Raw genomic sequence first — 25,824 nt, forward strand, 5'->3', positions numbered from 1 at the left:
AAGTCAGGGTTGGGAAAGCAGATTACCCGTCACATTTTCAGAAAGAAATTGTGGTGCCTTCTTTCCTAGAAAAGTTGATGGACGGCAAGCAGGTAATGACTTATTTCCTTCCGGAGAGTGTCGGGGGCTAGATGTCTAGAGTCTCTGGGCACCAATATTCTTTTCAAATATTTGTGCAACGCCTTTAAGCGGGCATCCCCACAAACTATATCCAGATGAAAAACATCCTGTATTTTTCCTGTCATAATGAAATTGCACCACATTCAACTCAAAGCCAGGACATACTCGGTTATGTGATTGGCTCCCAATTGGGCAGCATCTCTAAGCTTTATGCCAGGCGGTGTTGTCAGTGACAGACATTTTGAACACCGTTAACCCCACCTCCTGCTTTCCTCCTAAGGAATTTTCACAAATTTGTTGGAGGTAAGTATCACAACAGGGACCTTATAATTCGTTACAGTACAATGCGTACAAGGGTACGTTAAAATACATATAGACTATAACAAATTACCAGGTCCCTGTGAGTATCACATGATCAAAGACGTAGGTGAAATAGGAAATTCCTGTTGTAAATCTAGATTTTAGGAGGGATTTTTTTTTCAGAATGTGTGGTGTAATTGTTAAGTTACGTGAGAGTGCTTTATCGCCCACGTGGAAAGAGGAAGTGTGATGAAGCGGTTTTTAAATAAATGTTCAATTCATATTTTGTTCATTATCTACCATTTCTTCCGAGGGTACGTATAGTTTAATTTCTGTTAGCAATCGCTAGTTACCAGAACAATATCCGTAGGTTAATATTGGAGGCAAGTATCACATTATTTCGTTCGGAAGATGTAGATTTACGAGAGAAATCTATTTTTCAATGAAATATCAACACTTCTTTATCTAAAAGTTATTTTCAAAGCAGTGACAAAACTCAAATTATTGTTTTAAATCAAAATAAATGAAATCATAGAATTTAAAAAAAGAAAAAAAAACTTGATTGCACAGCTAATTAAATAATGTTTGAAATATGTGTTCGGCATTTCACATGATCTTGAGATTCTGAAGCCGTCTTTATGCCTGTGGCTTCATTTTATTCGTTTGGATGTTTTGAAACTGTTTCATATTTTTGAATAGATTTCTGAAATGTTTTTCTAGCCAGGTACTGAAAGTAATGTAACAAAGAAGATTTAAAATGAATGGAGATGTAAGAATGTTTTTTTTTGAAGTCGTCTGAATTCAATTTGACTCTACGGTATCATTTTCTGAACGGACAAAGAAGAAAATAATGGTTATCCATAATTGATTATATCTTATATTAATATATTTTTTCAGCACGATAGGATTGTATGTCAGTTATCAATTCATCTTATCCGATTGCTACAGGATGAAAGTTTAGTATAATTTTATACAATTTAATCATATTCGCCTTGTACCGTTTAAGGGTTTCCATGCAAATATAAATATATGCCTATACTTAACCCTGGTTTGATCGAACTTGAGAAGGAATGTGGTTTTATAAGTACATCGGAATTTTTCCTTTGTCTTTTCTTTTTTTTTTTTCTCGTGAAAATGAATGTGGTTTTATAAGTACATCGGAATTTTTCCTTTTTCTTTTCTTTTTTTTTTTCTTTTTTTGTGAAAATGAATGTGGTTTTATTAAAACGTCGGATTTTTTTTTTAGATATTGTTTATAATATTATGGAAAAATCAAATCCAAGTTAGTTTCTGAAAGCGTTTCTTCATTTCCAGCAAAGGTAGGGGTATGACCGGTTTAATCAGCAACAGTTTTCCACTTTGAATAGTAATTCTGTAATGGATACAGTATTGGACGAATGATCAGTATTATAAATGCATTACACAACCATTTGGTCCTTGTAGGATTTGCGACTGATGATATTGGCCAAAGTTGTAGAGATACAGAAGGGATTAGAAGGGAAGTCAGGACACATCGAGATCTTATTTTATATATTTGGACCTCATCACCCTGTTAATATTCTAAGGTAAGTGCTCATTATTAGGGAATCATGCTGCACATGTACCACACCGTGATTAATTGAAGAAAATTGAAGATTTTATAACATACCTGGCATTCAGGCCTAGTATCGTTAGCATATCAAACATTAGGAAACAGACTTCACCGTGTATTTCCAAACAGATGATATATGTCTAGCGATGAACCTGATGACATCTTTCTGATATACATCAACTTTTATTTTCTTTTAATGTATTATGATCCAACAAAATATCCGATTGTTGTTTTTATCCTATTTCGTTTTAGCTCTTGATAACATTTATTTCCAATTCAAATATGTCTTTATGGCTTTTACATTCGACATATCACTAAGTACATTTTTCACCATTAAAGCTTCGAATTTCATCCATAAATATTTATAATCTGTCAAGCAGTGTTTTTTGTTTTCAGAAATTGCGTTAATTTAACGCCGTTTAAGTGGGAAAAATGTGTTACAAGTGCTTCCAACCCATCAACAACAAAACCACAACCGATAATTGTAATTACGTGTATATATTAGCATTGTCATTGACGTCATTTCCAGTGTTATGATTTATTGAGCATGTTGCATCCTTGCTTTGGACAAAACATGCTTTTGTTTTGTAACGTCCAACAAGAGGCCCATCGTCCCTGTAACTGTCCCCGATGCTTACTTCTAACCTACATGCCATGTGCTGGTGAATAGTGACGTTATCAGCCCATACTGAAGAATATGACGTCGCCGTTTAAACTCTCGCTTTTGATTGGCTGACACAGCGGCGAAATAATTTATAAGAGAAAAGAGTCCATCAAAAAGAAAATTTTCAAGTGGATTGCACACCGCAGATTACATAACAAGGATTATCTTTACTGTCGGTTTATCTAGAGCCCTATTTTTTTGTGATGGCCCTCTAACATAAAAATCTATTCAAGCTGATTCCTAACGATATAATATTCTAATTTGACAAAATATTTTGAAGAAGTGAGTTCACTTCCCATATGTAATACATTACTATTGCGTTCGTCCGCAAACAAAACAGCTGATCACGCATCATTCGCCAATACTTTATATATGCTTTATACAAGCTTTATATATGCTTTATATATGCTTTATATATACTTTATATATTATTACGTATCTATTATTTGTTCAATCATCAGACACCTTATAAGCCGTTTCGTGTCATTCTGCTTAGTTTTGTGACCTCTGAGCATTGAAATTTGTATTTCTACTGTTATATCGTGATGCATATTACATTTGAGCTATTAATAATTTAACATTAGCGATTTATTCTATGTTTTATACGTTTACAGCCGTCAGGGAGGAAAATCATTTTGAGAGTCTATTACAATTCATGTACCTCTGAATTTCATACTGCTTCTTTTATCATAACACCTAAACAGTTTATTCAAAAAACGAAAATCCAGTATCGGAAATTGACACTTTAATACATTAAGTTCAGCCAGTTCATGTGTGATTCTAATAACTCATGCGTGTAAAACACACCGTATTACTGTAAAATAAGTATGATCTCTCGAGATAGGATTAGATGCTATTTTTAGCAAAGTGTTAAGTATCAGAGACAAAGTTTGCACTGGTTTTGGCAGGTTCCTTTTTTCTTTTCTTTTTTCGAAAACTGCTGACATTTTAAAAAGGGCTTTAAGAAAGATCTGTACATAGGTTAAAAAGTAGGGTATAATTTTCAATCAAGACAAAACAGAAGCTTTTCTCTTATCATGGTTGATCAAACCTCCAAACGTCGCGTGCCGAGTATATATAAACAATAAACAAATTCAGGCTTTCCTTGGCATCTATTTCTATACGATGTATTAACATTACCGCTTTCAGACAGAGGACTAGTCACAATATAATATATGTATGAAGAAATTGATTTAGTACCGCTTTGAACAAGGAAAAATCTTCATCCGAATATTTTTTTTCCATATATTTATAATGGAAATAGTCCTTACCATATTAATGATTTATACAATCTTATATCAATATAACAAGATTTTTTTTCAAATTTCGACATAACATATTTTTCAATTTCGACATAAAAGATTATTGAATTTCGACAAAGCAGTTGATTTAATTTCGACATAACATTTTTTTTTCAATTTCGACTTAAAAGATTATTGAATATCGACATTAAAATAATTTCATTTCGACATAACAGATTATCTAATTTCGATATAACAGATTATTAAATCCTTCATCTAAAACGTATTCATATAGTTTTTTTTTTTTTTTTTTTTTTTTTAAATCTCTGTGATTTAAGAATGGAATTATCCTTCCTGTTCCCTACTGACAAATATTAGTGTTCTAACACACAATGCTTGCACATTGGTAAATTATATGCTCAACCTTACTGATATATTTAAGTGCCACGGTGACCGAAAAAAAATTATCTGATGTCAGCTGAAGAATTTTTAATAAAACATGACTCATTTAGTTAAAAGAGAAAAACCAGTTTGGTCTTTTGTTCTGTTACGTTTCTGTAATCCATTTTTCACAAGTGACTGGGATGTGCAGCATTTCAGCACATTCCATGTGAAATCAGCCCGAAATATCAAGGAGCATGCACGCCCTTGATTATTTTTGTCTGTTTTTTTAGAATTAAGAATTGCTTCTAAATGTTGAAAGGCTTCATCTGGTAGTGAACGATTTTAAGTGTGTTATCTCTTTACTGTTTCACCAAGATTAAACAAACATGTCAAGTAAATTAACATTTATATATGAATTTGGTTACTTGGTTTGGTTTATTTTGTTTAACGTCCTATTAACAGCCAGGATTATTTAAGGACATACCAGGTTTTGGAGGTGGAAGAAAGCCGGAGTACCCGGAGAAAAACCACCGGCCTACGGTCAGTACCTGGCAACTGCCCCACGTAGGTTTCGAACTCGCAACCCAGAGGTGGAGGGCTAGTGATAAAGTGTCGGGACTACTTAACCACTCGGCCACCGCGGCCCCTTTATATATGAATAATAAATCATTTGCATATATATCATAACATTATACATAATCAATAAAAGAGGGGTGCCAATTTTGGCATTCTTGCGGCCCTTCATTGATAAGTGTAATATTTTTCAGGAAGATACTTTAATGTAAATTTCGTATGGTATGCTATCTCAAAGATAAGCTTTTTCCGGGCTCAGAAATTTCAGTGTAAAATAAAAATTCAATATTTGAGTAAAAATGATGATTTTGAAATTTCCCGAATTGCATGATCGTAAAAGGCGACCTAATTTGGGATCTTATCTAAACAACTTTATTTTTTCCAAATGTGTCTCTTGACACTGCCTCACATTTAGCTTTGGTTTAGAATTCGCCCCTGTGAGGAAGGCTTTGGGTTCTGTCTTCTGGCCGATACATACCAGAGTAAATGGTAGTTTCTGCTCCTGCTTAACGCTCAGCATTTTGGGAGTGGGACGACTGGTTTGCCGGTTATGAGTATAATGTGACCGGTTGAGGAACCTGCTGAGCGTCTTCGTCAGTACGATTCCGTGAGATAGCACTATAAAGTCAACATCAGTAACTCGCTACCCCAAGTAGACAAACACGAACATACCACAGCATTCAAAACATCTAGCAGACCGGGGAAGTCGTCCTTAAATGACCTTAGCTGTTGATAGGAAAAAATAATACTTTACCAAACCAAACAAATTTGTTTGGCTGCTTCGTGTTATTTTTTTGTTATCGTTGATAGTTCGCTTTATAATGATGAATGTAGTTAATATTGAAGTTGTTCATAATCGAACAAGGTCAAAGATTGAGGTCAAATGTTCCATTTATTGTATTGTTGGTGGATTTATTATCGCATTATTCGCAGCCATTAAAAATCGCGTGAAAATAAATTCCCAGCAAATATTATGTATCCATTTATTTGCTATAATCAATTGTTTGTGTTATTGTTATAATTATTATACATGCACATACAAATTATAGAAATGTAAACTGCGTCATATTTACAAGGCGTGGTTGCGTGAAATTTAAAACGCGCCGGCTAGGATTTTGTATTTCTTAACATCCGACCAACAGCTAAGGTCATTTAAGGACGACATTTGTCGTGAGCGCGTTTGTATTTGGGAGGCTGCCGTATATTCATGTTTTTCTCCTTGTGATAGCGAGGAACTGATGCCAAATTTAGAGTGCTACCCCGCGCGAACGCTCAGCTAAAGGCCAAAAGTAAGGTAGTCAAGGGAGACGTTAGGAAGAAGAAAGTTGTTAGGAATGAAGAGAAACGATAGCATCCCGCGCCTTATCTGAAGGACAGAATGTGGGTTGATGGAAGCATCATAACTTAATACTCCTCAATGGGTGTACAACAAGAGGACCAAAGGGCATGCGTCGATGAACGGAATATATCAGCAACCAGTGGATTATGGTAATACAGCTTATATTCTTCTATCGGTCCCAACCCATCAGAAGGAATGATTTTCCTTAATTAAAGGAATTAAATAATTTTGACAAAAAAGGTCCATTGGAAATACATGTAACATCTCATTTAGACAATTCCAGTGATTTACCACTGACTGATTCGTTTCGAAAAGAAAACTAAAACTTGCAACTAACAAACTATGGACAGACACGCGGAGAAAAAGTATCAAGAACTACATCACATTACCTCCAGTTTCAAGAGAACCCACTCACCAACCAACACAACACATGGGCCAGTGTCGGTTCATCCCCGCAAGACGTAAACGCTGCAGAAAAGACTCCTTACCCAAACATACCACCTGCAGCATGCCAAGTTAAATTCATCTCGAAAGATACAGATGGCACAGGTAAAATGAACCAAACTCAAAAAGCGGACCTAGAACACTTCTTGCTCAAATCAACATCAGAAACAAATTCAAGAATACAATAAAATGTCAAGGAAACAAGTACAGTTGGGACACAAACAACAGATACAACCTTTTCATCCAACTAATGTTTGACCCCATCCAAAACAGCATCAAAGAGGCTTTGCCTATAAAGAATCGTGTACAGCTGAGGCTAGAATAGTCAATGATGCTACGCTTTGCATCTTGGACGCACAAATCAAATAATGAGCAAAAACGTAATAGCGCAGACAAAATCAAAGAAAAAAGACGCACACAGTGTGAGGCCAGACACAGCGTATAGTCGACCTCATCATCTACAGCACTCCAAACATTACTCTCATGGATTATGTACCGGATACTTCCGGTGTTTTATAACTTGTGCGCCAGTTGGAGCACCGCGGCGAGTTATCGCCCTTAGTTTGTTTATTGATGACGTCATCTAGTTTGTTTGTGTCTGTTTTGAAAGCTCGGCCTCCGGGACAGACACGAGGAAATCTTGCAGAGATATTTAAGTAAGTCCATAATTTTATCATCTATACTGTCCTTAAATTTGATGTTATGTTTCCAGTATAATGCCATTGATATTGTTTATTCATACGTTGAATGTAAACACAAACACGTGTTACTGTCTATAAATAGATATAAGTGTTGTTTGTAAACATTACCATACATGTGTTACAATACTTATTAAGGTTTATTATTGTTTTAGGTTAGAAATATGTGAATTTGTCAAGTGATATGTGGTCAACCCTCGACACACCTTTCAGTAAGTTTAGCATTGTTAATTATAATCGTTATTCCTTAGTGAACCAAAGTATTGTATAAAATAACTCTATCGCCGCGTCATACATTATTACTGTAATTTCTGTTAAACTCACTATACAATTTGTAAGTAGTAAACCTTTATATAAACTGTTTTACTGTTGTATCATTGTATGCATTGTATGCACTTGTCTGTTTACTTGTGTAAGCTATCAAACAATTAATATTTCATTGTCATGCAGAATAATGCGTTAGTTAATATACGGTAAAACATATTGTTGTAAATAACTTCATGTAATATTATATGTCAATGATCTCATGTAGTAATGTATGTAAGATGTTGGTATTTAACCTATGTTACAGGTTTTTACGGTCATTAATAGCAAAATAAAGGCTTGTCTAAAGAACCAGACAGTCTTACTTCTATTTACCGTCATCTTCTGTCGGCTAAGGACAGAAAAGTAAAACCTGAATGAAGAGTTCGAGGGAGCTGACTCACGCAACGTCATAGAATCAACTAAAATAAGGTATTTATGAACACGTTACATTTCTCAGAGTCTGACAAAATGTTAAAGCGGTCATCCACGGCCCAGTCTTCTCGTTATTCGATAAAGGCCAGAGTAAGAGCTGATAAGGCAAAAGTTCGTCTAGCCTTGGCTACGAAGGAGGCGGAACTAAAGAAAAAGCATTCGGCTCTTCGTGAGGAACAAGCCCGCACGGCGGCTAGAGTTCAGCGGGAACAAGAGGAAATTGATACTGATTTAGATTTATTACAAATGTTGAGGCAGAAGCTGATATTTATACTACCAAAGAGGAATGGAACGCTGAGAGAGGGAGCAGTAAGTTACCCGAACAAGATCCGATGGACAGGACAAGGGATTATGTTGAGACGTGCCCACAGGTGTTATCCACCACTCCAGCATCAGCACGGGCAAACACCTCCTCTCAAGTTGTGTCTGATAATCCTGGAATACCACTTAATGGGACACCCCAACAACATCTTGACCAAGTATATAATTATCAGATTTCACCACCTCAAGGTCATTTTGAAGGTTTACATCCTAATACCGTCCCCCCCACCTCCAACTCTCCCCCCTCCTCCTAGTTTCTCCGTACAGCCTCCTCACCCGTCCGTGTTTTATTCAAATAATGCATTATCGCCGATGAATTCGACAGATCTTCAATTAGGATCGGAATTTGCTAGGTTTGTTGTAAAAAAGGATGTGTTAATGTCACGTTTAACGAAATTCCATGACGATCCAGTTGTCTATGCTGTGTGGAAGGACACCTTCATGAGTGTAGTTCAAGACCTCGGGGTCACACCACAAGAAGAGACGGATTTAATGATCAAATGGCTGGGGCAGGAGTCCAGTAAGCAGGCAATGAGTCTTCGGGCAGCCAATACACACAATCCTATACGTGGTCTACAGAGAATTTGGGAACGACTGGATGAACGTTACGGCGCACCCGAACTAGTGGAGTCAACTTTGAGGAAAAAGGTAATGAACTTTCCGAAACTGACCAACAGGGATCACAGGAATATGTAGTTCTATAGGTGTAAACCCTATAATTAGCAAGCTGCCTTACCAAATACAAAATAAATGGATGGCAAAGGCTACAAAATACAAGTCAGAACATTCAGCGATTTATCCTCCGTTCGGATTCTTTGTTTCATACATTCGCGAGCAAACAACTATGCTCAATGATCCTAGCTTCAATTTCGACACAACCAGTCAGAAAAACCTGGATCACAGGGAGGATTATCCACACAAGAGTGTACGTCATGTGTCGACAAATAAAACAGAATTAGTACAACCTAAGTCGTCAGAGGAGAAAAGATGTCCTCTTCACCCTTACTCAAATTCCCATTACCTCGCGGACTGCAAGGAATCCACCAAGAGACCCATAGAGGAGAGACGACAAGTATTGAAAGACAATAGAATATGCTTCAGATGTTGTAGCAGTGATAAACATATGGTTAAAAATTGTAAAGTACAAATCAAATGTGATGAGTGTAACAGCACTAGACATGTGACAGCTCTTCATATATTCAGAACGGGATCATCGAGAATCGACAAGGAGGAGAGACGGGTTTGCAGTAACAATACTTCAGCTAAAACCTATTCTTCAGAACCAATTTTTAACGGAGGAGAAAAGGATGTCAATAGTAAATGTACACAGATTTGTGGGGATTCGTAATTAAGCAAATCCTGTGCCAAAATAGTCAAAGTCAACATTTATCCCAAAGATAGACCTCAAGAGAAGATGCCTTTGTACGCGCTTATAGATGATCAAAGCAATCGCTCTTTGGTAACACCGGAGTTGCTAGACAAGTTCCAGGACGTCAGTCGTTTCGAGAGAATACAGTATTCATTGTCATCATGTGCTGGCACAGTCAAAACTACAGGACGACGAGCACCAGGTTTTGTTGTGGAGAGCATCGATGAACAAAGACAGTACGAACTTCCTACGCTTATAGAATGCTCAGATATTCCCAGAAATTTTGATGAAATTCCAACACCAGAGGTTGCCAACAGCCACCCTCATCTACGGGACATTGCAGCAGAAATTCCTCAAATTGACAACAATTCAGAGATACATATACTTCTGGGTCGGGATGCTGTGGACATTCATCATGTGCTGGATCAGAGGATAGGACCTAGTGGGACTCCGTTTGGCCAAAAGTTAGGCCTTGGATGGGTGATAATCGGCGAAGTCTGTCTAGGAAAGGTTCATGCTCCTAATCACAACGATCTCCGTGTCATGAAGACAAGTGTTGTAAACGGACGGGCTTCGATATTTCAACAATGTCAGTACAATTTATCTATTAAAGAAAGTCCACATACAAGCAACCTTTTCCAAAAAACAAAGGATGACGAGGAAGTTGGTTGGTCAGTAGAGGATAGACAGTTTATCGATTTGATGGACACAGAGTGTCAGCGCGATATAAACGGTAATTGGACTGCTCCATTACCTTTCCGGGAACCGAAGCCTACAATGCCTAGCAATCGTACAATGGCGTTTCAGAGGGCAAGGATACTGCATGCGGGATTGCAAAAGGACCCGACAAAAAGAGAACATTTTGTAACATTCATGGATAAAGTTTTCAAGTCTGGAGCAGCGGAATAAGCGCCTCCTCCAGCGGGTGAAGTGTGGTATCTACCTATATTTGGAGTGTACAATCCCCAGAAACCTAATCAGATTAGAGGGGGTTTTCGATTCTTCAGCGCGATACCAAGGATTATCCCTAAATGATACGCTTCTTTCCGCTCCGAATCTAACAAACGACCTATTCGGAATACTTCTACGGTTCAGGGAAAACAAATTCGCAGCAGCAGCAGATATAGAGCAAATGTTCTATTCGTTCTACGTAAAAGAAGAACACCGTGACTTTTTGCGTTTCTTTTGGTATCGTAACAACGACCCGAGTTTGGATTTAATAGAGAACAGGATGAAAGCGCACGTCTTTGGTAATAGTCCTTCACCAGCGGTCGCCGCATACGGTCTTAAAAAGAGCGCAGATGAGATTAACGTTGACAAAGATGTGAAAGACTTCGTTAATCACAACTTCTATGTAGACGATGGTTTGGTATCCTCTGAGTCAGAAACAGAAATCATTAGTCTGCTTCAAAGGACGCAAACCGCTCTTCAACATGGTGGAAACTTAAGACTCCACAAGTTTATCGCTAACAGCCCAGCTATTATGAAGGCTTTTTCTACAGACGATTTGGGGAAAGAGGTGAAAACTTTGCATTTGGATAGAGACGATCTTCCCACTCACAGAAGTTTAGGTCTCCTATGGGACTTGAATACTGACAATGTCATGTTTGATTTTCAACCTAAGGAACCTCAGTCAACCCGTCGAGGAATCTTATCCGTTTAAAACAGCATCTACGACCCTCTCGGATTTACGTCTCCTATTACAATTCGGGGGAAGGTGTTAATTAGAGAATTAACGGACGGCTATGGATGGGACGAACGGCTGGACTGCAACTCTGTAGAAAAATGGAGATCATTTGAAGAATCCTTAAGTACACTTCGAGAACTTTCAATTCCACGCATGATCATACCTACTGTGTCAATCACACAACAAAAAGAAACGGAGCTTCATGTTTTCTGTGACGCCTCAGAATTAGCAGTCTCGGCAGTCGCTTACCTCCGGACGTACGATGACCAAGGAAAGGAACACATTGGGTTCGCTCTAGGAAAATCCAAGGTAGCCCCTAAACATGGACACACAATACCCCGTTTGGAATTGTGCGCTGCATTACTGGGAACTGAAATCGCCCAGATAATACAACGTAACCTTAGTATAGACTTAAAGCTGACATCCTATTACAGTGACAGTAAGGTTGTACTAGGATATATCTGCAATAAGAAAAAAAGATTCCACAACTACGTCTGCAATCGAGTACAGAGAATCTTAGAGGTGTCAAATAGTGGTCAGTGGTCATACGTTCCCACCAACAAGAATCCAGCGGATTGTGGAACTAGAGGTTTATCGAACGCCAAGGACATACAAGAACAGTGGCTCAACGGTCCCAAAACGCTTGAGGCAAAACATCTATCAATATAGAAAGAGGAATTCCCTCTCCTAAACCCCGAAGAAGACCAAGAAGTTCGTGTGGAATCACGTAAAACAGAGGTCAAATTTACCTTGGATACAGTCATCAGCAAGTATTCCGATTGGTCAAAACTCATTACAGCTTTAAGTGTAATAAAGTGTGCTATGAGGAACTTCAAAGCGCGCAAAGATCAAGGAAATATTTCGAAGATCGATGATGTCAGAGATGAAACGGAAATCTTTGTTACTACGCAATGTCAAAAGGAACAATTTCCGGATGGATATAGATGTCTTCGTAATGGCCAGTCTGTTTCTAAGAATTCGTCTATTCGACCCCTAAACCCATTTCTTGATAAGTCTGGAATTCTAAGCGTTGGAGGACGTTTAAACCAGGGATGTCTCCCATACAACGAAACTAATCCGGTTATTCTATCGGGGAAAAGCTATATTGCGTCTCTTATTGTGTCATATTATCACTGCAAAGTGAGACACCAAGGAAGAGTATTCACAGAAGGTGTCGTAAGAAAAAATGGATATTGGATCACTGGCGTGAAAAGGCTCGTTTCGAAAGTACTTCATCAATGCGTAACTTGTAGGAAACTACGAGGAAGTACACAACAACAGATAATGGCCGATTTACCTCGCGATAGGATCATACTAGGACCTCCTTTCTCGACTATCGGCGTTGATACCTTTGGACCGTGGCCAGTGCTTTCCCCGCGAACTAGAGGAGGGTCTGCTCAATCTAAGCGATGGGCTATTCGTTTTACCTGTTTGACGACACGAGCTATTCACATTGAAGTTGCTGAGGACATGTCCAGCTCTTCCTTCATCAACGCTCTTCGTCGACTTTCCGCGCTTCGAGGCAACATAAAGGAGATAAGGTCCGACAGACAGACAAACTTTATCGGTGCAGCAGACGAATTAGAAGCATTTGTCGTCAATGTTGAAGATGGAGCAGTTCAAACATACTTAAGTCATTCTAGAGTTACTTGGAAATTTAATGCCCCACACTCGTCACACATGGGCGGCGTTTGGGAACGCATGATTGGAATAGCTAGAAACATTCTATCTGCAATGTTTCTCGACATGAAAGGCAAGACCTTAACACATGAAGTACTGGTAATGCTTATGGCAGAAGTGACCGCAATTATGAACTCGAGACCTTTGACCATGTTATCAAACGATCCTCAGGACCCCACCATACTTACTCCGGCAATGCTGTTGAATGTTAATTATAACCCTCATGTTGATTTCAATCTACAAGAAAAAGACATGTATAGGAAACAGTGGAAAATGGTCCAAGTTCTATCAGACACATTTTGGAAACGATGGCACCAGGATTACCTACAATCACTTCAAGCTCGACGGAAATGGTCTACCGTACAACCATGTGTAAAGAATGGAGATGTCGTTTTACTAAGAGATGGATCTCTCCCTCGTTATGAATGGCCTATGGATGTCGTAGTCAACACATTACCTAGCGTGTCGGATAATAAAGTACGAAAGGCTGAAGTACGCGTCTACCTCAACGGAAAGTGTTCAACATACACACGGCCTATAACAGATATGGTACTGCATCTGGATTGAAACCATGAACATTTCTATAACCTAAAGAGTCGTATCATGAACTGTTTCTTATCAACGTTAACCTGTTTATTAAGTGTATTTCATATTGTATATAGTTTGTTTATTGATGACGTCATCGAGTTTGTTTGTGTCTGTTTTGAAAGCTCGGCCTCCGGGACAGACACGAGGAAATCTTGCAGAGATATTTAAGTAAGTCCATAATTTTATCATCTATACTGTCCTTAAATTTGATGTTATGTTTCCAGTATAATGCCATTGATATTGTTTATTCATACGTTGAATGTAAACACAAACACGTGTTACTGTCTATAAATAGATATAAGTGTTGTTTGTAAACATTACCATACATGTGTTACAATACTTATTAAGGTTTATTATTGTTTTAGGTTAGAAATATGTGAATTTGTCAAGTGATATGTGGTCAACCCTCGACACACCTTTCAGTAAGTTTAGCATTGTTAATTATAATCGTTATTCCTTAGTGAACCAAAGTATTGTATAAAATAACTCTATCGCCGCGTCATATATTATTACTGTAATTTCTGTTAAACTCACTATACAATTTGTAAGTAGTAAACCTTTATATAAACTGTGTTACTGTTTCATTGTAATTTCTATGCACTTGTCTGTTTACTTGTGTAAGCTATCAAACAATTAATATTTCATTGTCATGCAGAATAATGCGTTAGTTAATATACGGTAAAAGATATTGTTGTAAATAACTTCATGTAATATTATTTGTCAATGATCTCATGTAGTAATGTATGTAAGATGTTGGTATTTAACCTATGTTACAGGTTTTTACGGTCATTAATAGCAAAATAAAGGCTTGTCTAAAGAACCAGACAGTCTTAGTTCTATTTACCGTCATCTTCTGTCGGCTAAGGACAGAAAAGATTACATCAACTTGAAACCACCCAATAACATAATAAGTGTATCATGCTGTGCGTCTATGGAACTGTTTAGTCAAAGCTGAAGCCATAAGCATCCTCTCACAGAAGTGCCCGAGCATAGAGCCAATCAACGGACAAGCCAGTCAACGGACAAGTCAATCAACGGACAAGTCAATCAACGGAGAAGTCAATCAACGGACAAGTCAATCAACGGACAAGCCAGCAAGCCAATCAACGGACAAGTCAATCAACGGACAAGTCAATCAACGGACAAGCCAACAAGCCAATCAACGGACAAGTCAAGCCAAAGTTAAGTTATTAATGATTCAGATACAGTTGTACCATATGCCATGACTATGATATCGAACCTTAACACATACCGGGGTTTCATATCAACTAATCTTATCTTACCAGTTATTGATGCATATACGTAACTCTTGAATGAGAAGGTAAGTCCCTAATGAACACTCTAATTACATACATAAGAGAGACGATTTTAACTGTGTTTTTAGCCCTAGTTTTAACCGTGAATCGTACACGGGTGGTGCTTTTGTAAATATTTGTAGGCTTTTATTATGCTTATTAATTCCATGTTGATACTGTTGTTTTTTGGGTTTTTTTTTTAACTTTTCATAGAGCTGTTGAAATACATATCAAACTTTTATCATCCTCAGGGACGGCTCCGACATTGAAAGGTGAGACAAAACACCAGACGAACGAACGAATCAGCGTTGGGATTACAAATGTGTACCAAAACCCCTGCCATATCATCAATTTTTAAAGCGAACATTTTATATCCAAGCGCCTGCGTATTTGATAGACAAACCCGCGCTTTTTCTGTTTATCATATGGGGAAGTAACTCTACTCGGGCTAGGTCACGTTCTATTTTTAGATGATTAGTAAATAGTAAATACTTAACTTATAAATTATTGACGTAAATAGGCAGAATTGACGAAAATTAAATAATGATATAATAAAGATAAACCCTAAGGGGATTATAAAGTTTAACTTGATAAAGTTGTATACATATAAACAATAAGAGGCCAAAAGGCCTTGTATCGCTCACCTGGTTGGGTTGAACAAACATCAACCTCTCTCGATGCCCAGCAAAGTTATATCTGGTAAAAGGGTGGGGATCTCAGCGGTTTCAAATATGTAACAATATGGATGGAGAAAGATCACAGGGCCTAATTTTACAACAGGATTTTGTTTATCTCTTTATGCTAACAATGTTACTTATGATTATGTGGTGGGGATCTCAAAGGTTTAGGGGGCCGCGGTGGCCGAGTGGTTAAGGTGCCCCGACACTTTATCACTAGCCCTCCACCACTGGGTTGCGAGTTCGAAACCTACGTGGGGCAGTTGCCAGGTACTGACCGTAGGCCGGTGGTTTTTCTTCGGGTACTCCGGCTTTCCTCCACCTCCAAAACCTGGCACGTCCTTAAATGACCCTGGATGTTAATAGGGCGTTAAACAAAAACAAACCAAACCAAATCTCAAAGGTTTACTGCAGGTAGGGCGTAAGAATTGTACCTGCTGCCCCAATTACATCTAATCTTTTCTCTTCTTTCTTAACTCCTTTTTATTCTTAATGTCTCCCTTAACAATGCCTCACTTTTGGTCCTTAGTTGTGCGCTCACGCCTGTTAGGAAGGCTTTAAAAATGGTAGTTTCTACTCCTGTTTAGTGTTCAGCATTTTGGGAGTGGGATGATTGGTTTGCCCGTTGTCAGAATAATGTGATAGGGTGGGGTGTCCTGCTGGAGGTCTTCGGAAGTATACTTCAGTGAAATAGCACTGTAAATCGACAAAAGCTCAAAACGAACATACCACAGCCTTCCAAAACACACATCCGCACTAACCACACGCATGCATGTCGCAAAACGACGTAAAACAAAAATAAACCATCTTTAAACTGTTTCAAAATATAACCAAACAAGAGATCCCAGAGGGATCTTGGCGCCCACCATTGAATGATCTTTATAGGTTCCATGTCAGATTGATCTTTTCCCTATTTTTCCCTTCATCTTACTAATCTGTGCAAATTGAGAAACATCCCTCAAGTACTTTTCAAACAAGGGGAACCTATATATGAAATTTGAGAAAGATCCCTTTAGTACTTTCTAAGAAATAGCGATAACAAACTTCAATTGTCAAAATCCAAGATGGCTGCCTGTCGGCCATGTTGTTTTCCGACTGGTCCCAAAATGCAATATGCATAACTAGGCACCAAGGGGAACCTACATATGAAATTTAAGAAAGATCCCTTTAGTGCTTTCTAAGAAATAGCGATAACAAACTTCAATTGTCAAAATCCAAGATGGCTGCCTGTCGGCCATATTGTTTGACGATTGGTCTCAAAAAGCAATATGCATAACTAGGCACCAAGGGGAACCTACATACAAAATTTGAGAAAGATCCCTTCAGTACATTCTGAGAAATAGCGATAACAAACTTCAATTGTCAAAATCCAAGATGGCTGCCTGTCGGCCATGTTGTTTTCCACTTGGTCTCAAAGTAAAATATGCATAACTGGATTTTTAATCTACTTCCTGTTTCCGGTATCACTATAAGACTTTAAGCAGGGTAGGCCTGTTACCTGAATATCGATTTTAACTATATGTTTGCTGTTGTGAAACATGAAAATATAGGATGTGGCTGGATTGTGAGTGGTTTGGATGGTTCTCTCTGGCACGACTACACTGATAGTATTAACTTCGAGTATGGGTAATATCAAAATTCTCTCAATGAATGTAAGGGGACTGTACTCTGACAAGCACAAGAGACGGGATGTGTTTCAGTGGTTTAAACAGAAACAGGCAGATATTGTTTGTCTTCAAGAAACACATTGTACCAGTAACGTAGAAAAATATTGGGAAAGAGAATGGGGATATCGTTGTGTATTTAATAATTTCAATTCACGGTCTGCAGGAGTTGCCATTTTATTTAAAAACACTTTTGAGTACACTATTCACGGAAGTAGATTAGATACAGCTGGCCGGTTCATTATTCTAGATATGACCATTAACAACAGTAGACTAATACTGACTTGCATATATGGGCCAAATCTTGATACACCTGAATTCTTTGAAAATATAAACACAACTTTAGGTGGTTGGGAGGGTTTACCTATGATTATATGTGGAGATTGGAATACAGTTCAAGATAAGAATATTGACACTTATAATATAATCAGAAATAATAATCCGAAGTGTCAAGAAGTTATAAAACATATTATTGAAAATTTTGATCTTGTAGACCCATGGCGAAATTTCAACCCAGAGCAAAAAACTTTTACTTGGCGACAAAAAACACCTTTCAAGCAAAGCAGGTTAGATTATTTCTTGATAACAAATGACTTATTCACTAAGACTAAAGCTGCACTTATTCTTCCAGGATATAGAACAGACCATTCTTGTGTTTCCTTAGAAATAAACTTGGACAATACACAGAGAGGAAGGGGCTATTGGAAACATAACACTAAATTGTTGGGTGATATAGAGTATGTTAGGTTAGTTAAAAATTGTATTCGTGAAACTTTAGGAGAATACATTACTAGTGGTGACTTGCAGGATCTGGAGAATGCAACTTTTCGTGTAAATTATCAACTACTTTTTGAAATTTTGAAAATGAAAATACGTACTCTGACTATTTCTTACTCTGGAAATAAAGCACGAAATATAATTAAACAGGAGAAAATTTTAGAAACAGATATTGCAAAGTTAGAATTATTAGTTAATGAAAACCCCTCTAGACAAAATTTAGCTGAAATAGAAAATAAGAAAATACTTCTAGAAAACATACGAAAAGAAAAAATAAACGGAGTTATGTTTAGATCCAAAGCCACTTGGTATGAGGATGGTGAAAGAAATTCAAATTATTTCTGTAACTTAGAAAAAAGAAACTATGTAAATAAAACAATTTGTGAATTAGTAACAGATTCCGGTAATGTGCTTGAGGATATGGATGAAATTTTAAAGGAAGAAGCAAATTTTTTTAACAAATTGTATAAGTCTAGTGATAGGGAGCAACAGGACACCGAGAGCTCAGAGTTTTTTAATCACATAGTAAAGCTAAGTGCAGAACAAAAAGCGAGTTGTGAAGGTTTTTTAAAAGTAGGTGAACTATTCTTAGCTTTAAAAAATATGAAAAATGGGAAAAGTCCAGGGTCTGATGGTTTTGGGGCAGAATTCTATAAATTCTTTTGGAAAGATTTAGGAACTCTTCTTTGTAGATCAGTTAATTATGCATATGAATATGGTAAACTTTCAGATTTTCAATGTCAAGGTATTATTACATGTTTGCCAAAAGAGGGAAGGGATAGAAGATATATAAAAAATTGGAGACCAATATCCCTATTAAATGTAGATTACAAAATAGCAGCAGCAGCCATTGCTAATAGAATAAAGCCATTATTACCTCACATAATTAGTAATACACAAACAGGGCTTATCAAGGGTAGGTTTATAGGGGAAAACACACGACAACATGATTGATTTTGAGAAAGCTTTTGACTCCATAGAGTGGGATTTCATAGATAAATCGTTGGAAAGTTTTAATTTTGGAGAATCAATAAGAAGATGGTTTCAAACTTTATATAAAAATTCAAAAAGTTGTATTATTAATAATGGACATATGTCAGATTTTTTCAGTCTTCACCGTGGTTGTCGTCAAGGCGACCCATTATCCCCCTACATTTTTATCATAGGTGTGGAAATTCTATCATTAGCTCTAAAAGCCAATCCAGATGTAAAACCACTTAAAATCTTAGGAAAAACCTTCCTTTTAGGTCAATATGCAGATGATGCCTATATGCTGTTAGATGGATCTAGTCAATCTTTATATGCCACAGTTGAAACATTAAAACTTTTCTTTACCACGTCAGGTCTGAAAATAAATACTACAAAGTCTAATGTATACTGGCTAGGCAGCAAAAAGTTTTCAGGAGAAAGAATTTGTGAGGATTTAAACTTATCATGGTCTACACAGAACTTTAAATTACTAGGAATCATCTTCTCTTTGAACTTGGAAGATATGGAAAGACTCAATTATAATAATAGATTAAAAGACACAGAACGAAAACTTAGATTTTGGGCTAAAAGAGATCTCTCATTAATTGGTAGAGTAACAGTGATTAAATCTATCATTATTCCTACATATATTCATTTATTCAGTTCTATTCCAAACCCTTCACCAAATATTATTAAAAAGCTCAACAGCATACTATATCAATTCATTTGGAATTACAAAGTTGAAAAAAGTAAAAGAGACACATTGATTGGTCTATTAGAGGATGGAGGGCTTAAAATGATTCATATAACTTCTTTTATCAAATATTTGAAATTAAAATGGTTGAAAAGACTACTTGACACTGGAGAGGCACCCTTGAAATCACTAGTATCTTACATTTTGCCTATAGATCCAAATATCACAGTTCAATTGAATTCAGATATACTAAAAAAAAGTAGGAAAACAGATAAAAAAACAAGTTTTGGAAAGAAGTTATTTTTGCACTAGTAGATGTTCAAAATAAACCACAAACCTTAGAGGAATATCTAAATGAAGATTTGATCAACTTTCGTCCTTTCAATGAAATTAATCAAGGTATTAGATGGAAACAATTTGGGCTTAATAAGGTTATAGATCTTTTTCAAAATGGGATAGTAAAAAAATGGCCAGAGGTACATCATATCCAGGGATTAGGATTTTTACAGTTTTATGCACTAGTTAATAAAATCAATGGAGAATGGAAAGCGGAATATAGAATAAGAATTGCACAGGGGGAAAATATAGAGGTTTGTGAAACTAATAGTATAATTCATCAAATAAAATTCACTGATAACTTGAAATTCCTATATGAAAAACTTGTGAAGTCAGTTTTTAAAAAACCTATTAAAAGTCAAGAAAAGTGGAAAATGAAATTAGATTTAAGTGATAATTTTGACTTTGACACATATTCATCTGTATTTAATTACACACGAGAAACTAAACTACAAGCTTTTCAATTTAAGATTCATCATAGAATGTTAGCAACAAAATCCTTTCTTTTTAAAATAAACATTGAAAATGATAATTTGTGCTATTTTTGTAGTAGAGAAGAAGAATCACTGGAACACATCCTATATAGCTGTTACTTCTCAAATGAATTATTGCAAGAATTTATTGTATGGTATTGTGAGAATGATGATGTTGAAAATAACTTAACCTTAAGTATAACTGATGTTATATTTGGAAATATAAGATTTAAGCAAAGGTTGAATCACTTTTTGTTATTACTAAGATACCATATTTATGCAAGTAAGTGGAAAAACACCCATCCATCATTTCAGATATGCAAATTTTATTTTATTCAAGTCATCAAATTAGAGAAATATATTGCAGCAAAACAAAACAGAAATCAGGCATTTCAGGAAAAGTGGGGATCATTTGTTGAAATATTAAATAATTAAATTGTAAATCATGTAAGAGTACTCTCCCTTTACGATTTTAAACACTTTGTACCTGTTTATTCTCAAATAAAAAAAATCATATTTGCCATTAGTTTAGTGGCATTAATACTTCTATGTGGGCATACTTTCAAGTAAATCATATTTTATACATATCCACTTAATGAATATACTAACAGGTTACAAACGTGACTTTTAAGTTTTAGCCTCATACTCAAGCGACTGAGGGCCGATGCCAGGGGGGAACCAATCCGAACCAGTTGTACTTTGCCACAGATTTTCATTTATTTATATTATATTTTTAATATGAAATTTGTTTATGTAATAGATATAACTGAGTGGATAAATGAAGGAGGTATAGAATGAATGAGTGATGAATGCAGTATAGGATGAGTATGATATATATAATGAATGAATGACTGAATGAATTACGTGAATTACAGAATGAATAAATAATTTCAAAATAAATGAATGAATGGATGAAAAATGAATGGATGAATAATGAATGAATGGATGAATGAATGATTGGTACAATGTACAATATTGTATGTTGAATGAGAGCCCTCTTCCATGAGGACCTATTTGTTCGGACACTGATCCCAGGGTCCCAACCTTGGCAGTGGTCTTCATGCATAAATGTCTGGGAAATAAAAGTATTTTGTACCCTAAAAAAAAAAAAAAAAAAAATATATGCATAACTAGGCACCAAGGGGAACCTACATATGAAATTTGAGAAAAGATCCCTTCAGTACTTCCTGAGTAATAGCGATAACAAACTTCAATTATCAAAATTCAAGATGGCTGCCTGTCGGCCATGTTGTTTTTGGATTGATCTCAAAAAGCACTGTGCATAAATAGGCACCAAGGGGAACCTACATATGAAATTTGAGAAAGATCCCTTCAGTACATTCTGAGAAATAGCGATAACAATCTTCAATTGTCAAAATCCAAGATGGCTGCCTGTCGGCCATGTTGTTTTCCAATTGGTCTCAAAGTGCAATATGCATAACTAGGCACCAAGGGGAACCTACATATGAAATTTGAGAAAGATCCCTTCAGTACTTTCTGAGAAATAGCGATAACAAACTTCAATTATCAAAATTCAAGATGGCTGCCTGTCGGCCATGTTGTTTTTGGATTGATCTCAAAAAGCACTGTGCATAACTAGGCACCAAGGGGAACCTACATATGAAATTTGAGAAAGATCCCTTCAGTACATTCTGAGAAATAGCGATAACAATCTTCAATTGTCAAAATCCAAGATGGCTGCCTGTCGGCCATGTTGTTTTCCAATTGGTCTCAAAGTGCAATATGCATAACTAGGCACCAAGGGGAACCTACATATGAAATTTGAGAAAGATCCCTTCAGTACTTTCTGAGAAATAGCGATAACAAACTTCAATTGTCAAAATCTAATATGGCTGCCTGTCGGCCATGTTGTTTTCCTATTGGTCTCAAAGTACAATATGCATGACTAGGCACCAAGGGGAACCTACATATGAAATTTGAGAAAGATCCCTTCAGTACTTTCTGAGAAATAGCGATAACAAACTTCAATTATCAAAATCCAAGATGGCTGCCTGTCGGCCATGTTGTTTTCGGATTGGTCTCAAAATGCAATATGCATAACTAGGCACCAAGAGAAACCTACATATGAGATTTGAGAAAGATCCCTTCAGTACTTTCTGAGAAATAGCGATAACAAACTTCAATTGTCAAAATCCAAGATGGCTGCCTATCGGCCATGTTGTTTTCCGATTGGTCCCAAAGTGCAATATGCATAACTAGGCACCATGGGGAACCTACATATGAAATTTGAGAAAGATCCCTTCAGTACTTTCTGTGAAATAGCGATAACAAACTTCAATTGTCAAAATCCAAGATGGCTGCCTGTCGGCCATGTTGTTTTCCGATTGGTCTCAAAATGCAATATGCATAACTAGGCACCAAGGGAAACTTACATATGAAATTTGAGAAAGATCCCTTCAGTACATTCTGAGGATTAGCGATAACAAGAATTGTTTACGGACGGACGGACGGACGGACCACGGACGCAGGGCGATTTGAATAGCCCACCATCTGATGATGGTGGGCTAAAAACTAAGAAAGACCTGCGGGCATATTTTCACCAAAGGATTTTTTGTTGTTGTTGTATATGGTCATGGGGAGGTTATATCAAGGGTTTCAATGATATAACTAACAAATTAAGTCCCTAAAGAATTTCATATGTTTCCCTTATCAGGCCCCGCCCCTCAGACGTTTGGGGACAGACTTGATATTCATACAAAATTTGAATTTCCTTCACCCAATGATGCTTCAGACTAAGGAACAAATTTCACAAAACAAAATGGACTTTTAAAGATGTGCTTGATTTCCCCCATTATGTCCTGCCCCTCCTGCCCCTTTTATTTGCCCACCACATCAGAATAATTCTTGTAAATATGGTTGATGTCTATCACTTGGTATCCTTTAAAGCGATGTGGCCAAATTGTCCCTTTTTGGTCCCTTCCTTTGGTAATCAGGGGTTACATATGAATATATTGGTATACTTTCATATTAAACACCAAAGGGCACTATTTTTATGAATCATTGTACTCTGTACATTTCAAAAGTGAACAGGTCTGACAAATGACCTTAACGTTCATTGATGGCCACGAAAGTGTAGTATCCCCCATAATCATCAAAAAGACATCTGCTCATACACTTGACTTGACTTGACACTTGAACTTAAATACAATTCCAAGGAGGCAAAAATACGTTTTATATTTACTATGATGTGATTCTCGTTTCCTTCTACCTCCATATTTGCTGGGCTAACAGAAATGTAAATACTGATGCAATCTTCATTTGATTTACTTCAAACCCTCCCCATCAAAAGCAAGGGTCATAGTTTGAGATGCACTTCGTATCTGACCTTTGCACTTAAATGACCTTGACCATTAACCAAGCGAGAGCATCAGGCACATAACCTCAGGTTGAAGATCCAAGGTGAGTGGTTCGACACTCCCTACATGTGGCGGTTTGTTTCTCGAGAAGCTGAGAAACCTGTGTTACCATCTATGTTGTTCAGTAAGGTAACCACTAGATATTACAAAGAGAACTTGACTTAAATGACCCTAGCTGTCCATGTGGCGATAAACCAAACAAACTATATTCATGTGAATTTGAAGTTTGGTCTGTTAACTTATTCTTTAATTCAGATCAATTTTACTTCATAATATCGTGACAAAATGTTAATCTGTGAAAAATACTTAACCTTGCCTTGACCTTGAACTTTTGGACCACATGTATTGGCATTTTTGTTAGTTGACTCCTTGTTTAATTCTGACCAACATTGCTTCACAATGCCATCACAAAATTTGACTTTGACCTTTGATCAGTTGAATCCATGGTTACTTCTGACCAGCATTGTTTCGAAGTGTCATTACGAAATGCTCATCAGTGAAGAGAAAAAATTTGACCTTGACCTTGTGACCTTGACCTGTGTTCAGTTGACTCTTTGTTAAAATCCAACCAACATTGAATTGTAGTGTCCTAAAATATGCTTCAGTAAAAAGCTACAAAATGTGACCATTACCTTTACCCCGGGCCCTTGAGTTATGGTAAGTAGGCTCCTTGTTATATTTTTTACCTTGACCTTTGATCAGTGACCTTGACCTTAAGTCAGTTGACTCCTTGTTTAAATCCAGCATTGCTTCTTAGTATCATAGCAAAATATTCATCAGTGAAAAGATACAAAATTTTATCTTGATCTTTGACCCAATGACTTTGTCCTTTGGTCATTAGCCTCCTTGTTAAAAATCAACCAACATTGATTTGTAGTGTCCTGAAATGTGCTTCAGTGAAAAGATACAAAATTTGACCTTTACCTTTGACCCAGTGGCCTTGAGCTTTGGTCATTTGACCCCTAGTTTAATTCTAACCAAGATTGCTCCAAAGTGTAATTATGAAATGTTCAATGGAAAGATACATATTTGACCTTGACCGACTGGCTTTGAACTTTGGTCAGTTGTCTCCTTGTTATAATTCAACCAACATTCATTCATAGTGTCATAAAATGTGCTTCAGTGAAAAGCTACAAACTTTGACCTTTGACATAGTGACCTTGACATCTGACCAAAGACGACCTTGATTTTTAGTCAGTAGGCTCCTTGTTTAATTCTGAACAAATTTGCTTCATCGTGTCAACAAAATGCTCATCAGTGAAGATTTATGTTTGACCTTGACCTTTGATCAGTGACTTTGACCTTTAGTCAGTTTACTCCTTGTTTAAATCCACCATTGCTTCATAGTATCATAAAAAATATTCATCAGTGAAAATATAGAAACTTTCACCTTAACCTATGACCCAAGGACATTGACCTTTAGTTAGATGACTCTTTGTTTAATTCTGACCAACATTGATTCATAGTGTCATAATAAAAAGCCCTTCAGTGAAAAGCTACAAAATTTGACCTTGACATCTGACCCGAGACGACCTTGACAAATGTTCATCATTGAAAAAAATTTGAAATTTTACATTGACCATTGAATCTGATGACCTTGACCCTTGACCTCAACTTTTTACTTTAATGCGTATTTTTGTAAACCGAACATCTTGACCAAGTTTCATGTGAATCAGTAAACACATACCAAAGTTATACGAGTAGTAAACTTTGTGGACGGACGGACGGACGAACTAACGGAGGGACGACGATACAAAATGATCATTATATACCCCTTTACTGGAGGAGGGGGGTATAACCAACAAGTATAACACCAAACACTTCA

General features: G+C 36.8%; 2 protein-coding genes across 2 annotated transcripts; both read left to right on the forward strand.

The window, feature by feature from the left end:
• The first annotated feature begins 11,013 nt into the window (after nucleotides 1–11,013).
• Nucleotides 11,014–11,445, forward strand: LOC117331219. The gene has a single exon (XM_033889816.1). The coding sequence runs from the start codon at nucleotides 11,014–11,016 to the stop codon at nucleotides 11,443–11,445; it is 432 nt and encodes a 143-aa protein (XP_033745707.1).
• Nucleotides 11,446–11,622: 177 nt separating this feature from the next.
• Nucleotides 11,623–12,138, forward strand: LOC117331220. Its single transcript, XM_033889817.1, has one exon. The coding sequence runs from the start codon at nucleotides 11,623–11,625 to the stop codon at nucleotides 12,136–12,138; it is 516 nt and encodes a 171-aa protein (XP_033745708.1).
• Nucleotides 12,139–25,824: the final 13,686 nt, after the last annotated feature.

This window comes from Pecten maximus, chromosome 7, assembly GCF_902652985.1.
Source record: "Pecten maximus chromosome 7, xPecMax1.1, whole genome shotgun sequence".
Lineage (NCBI taxonomy): Eukaryota > Metazoa > Mollusca > Bivalvia > Pectinida > Pectinidae > Pecten > Pecten maximus.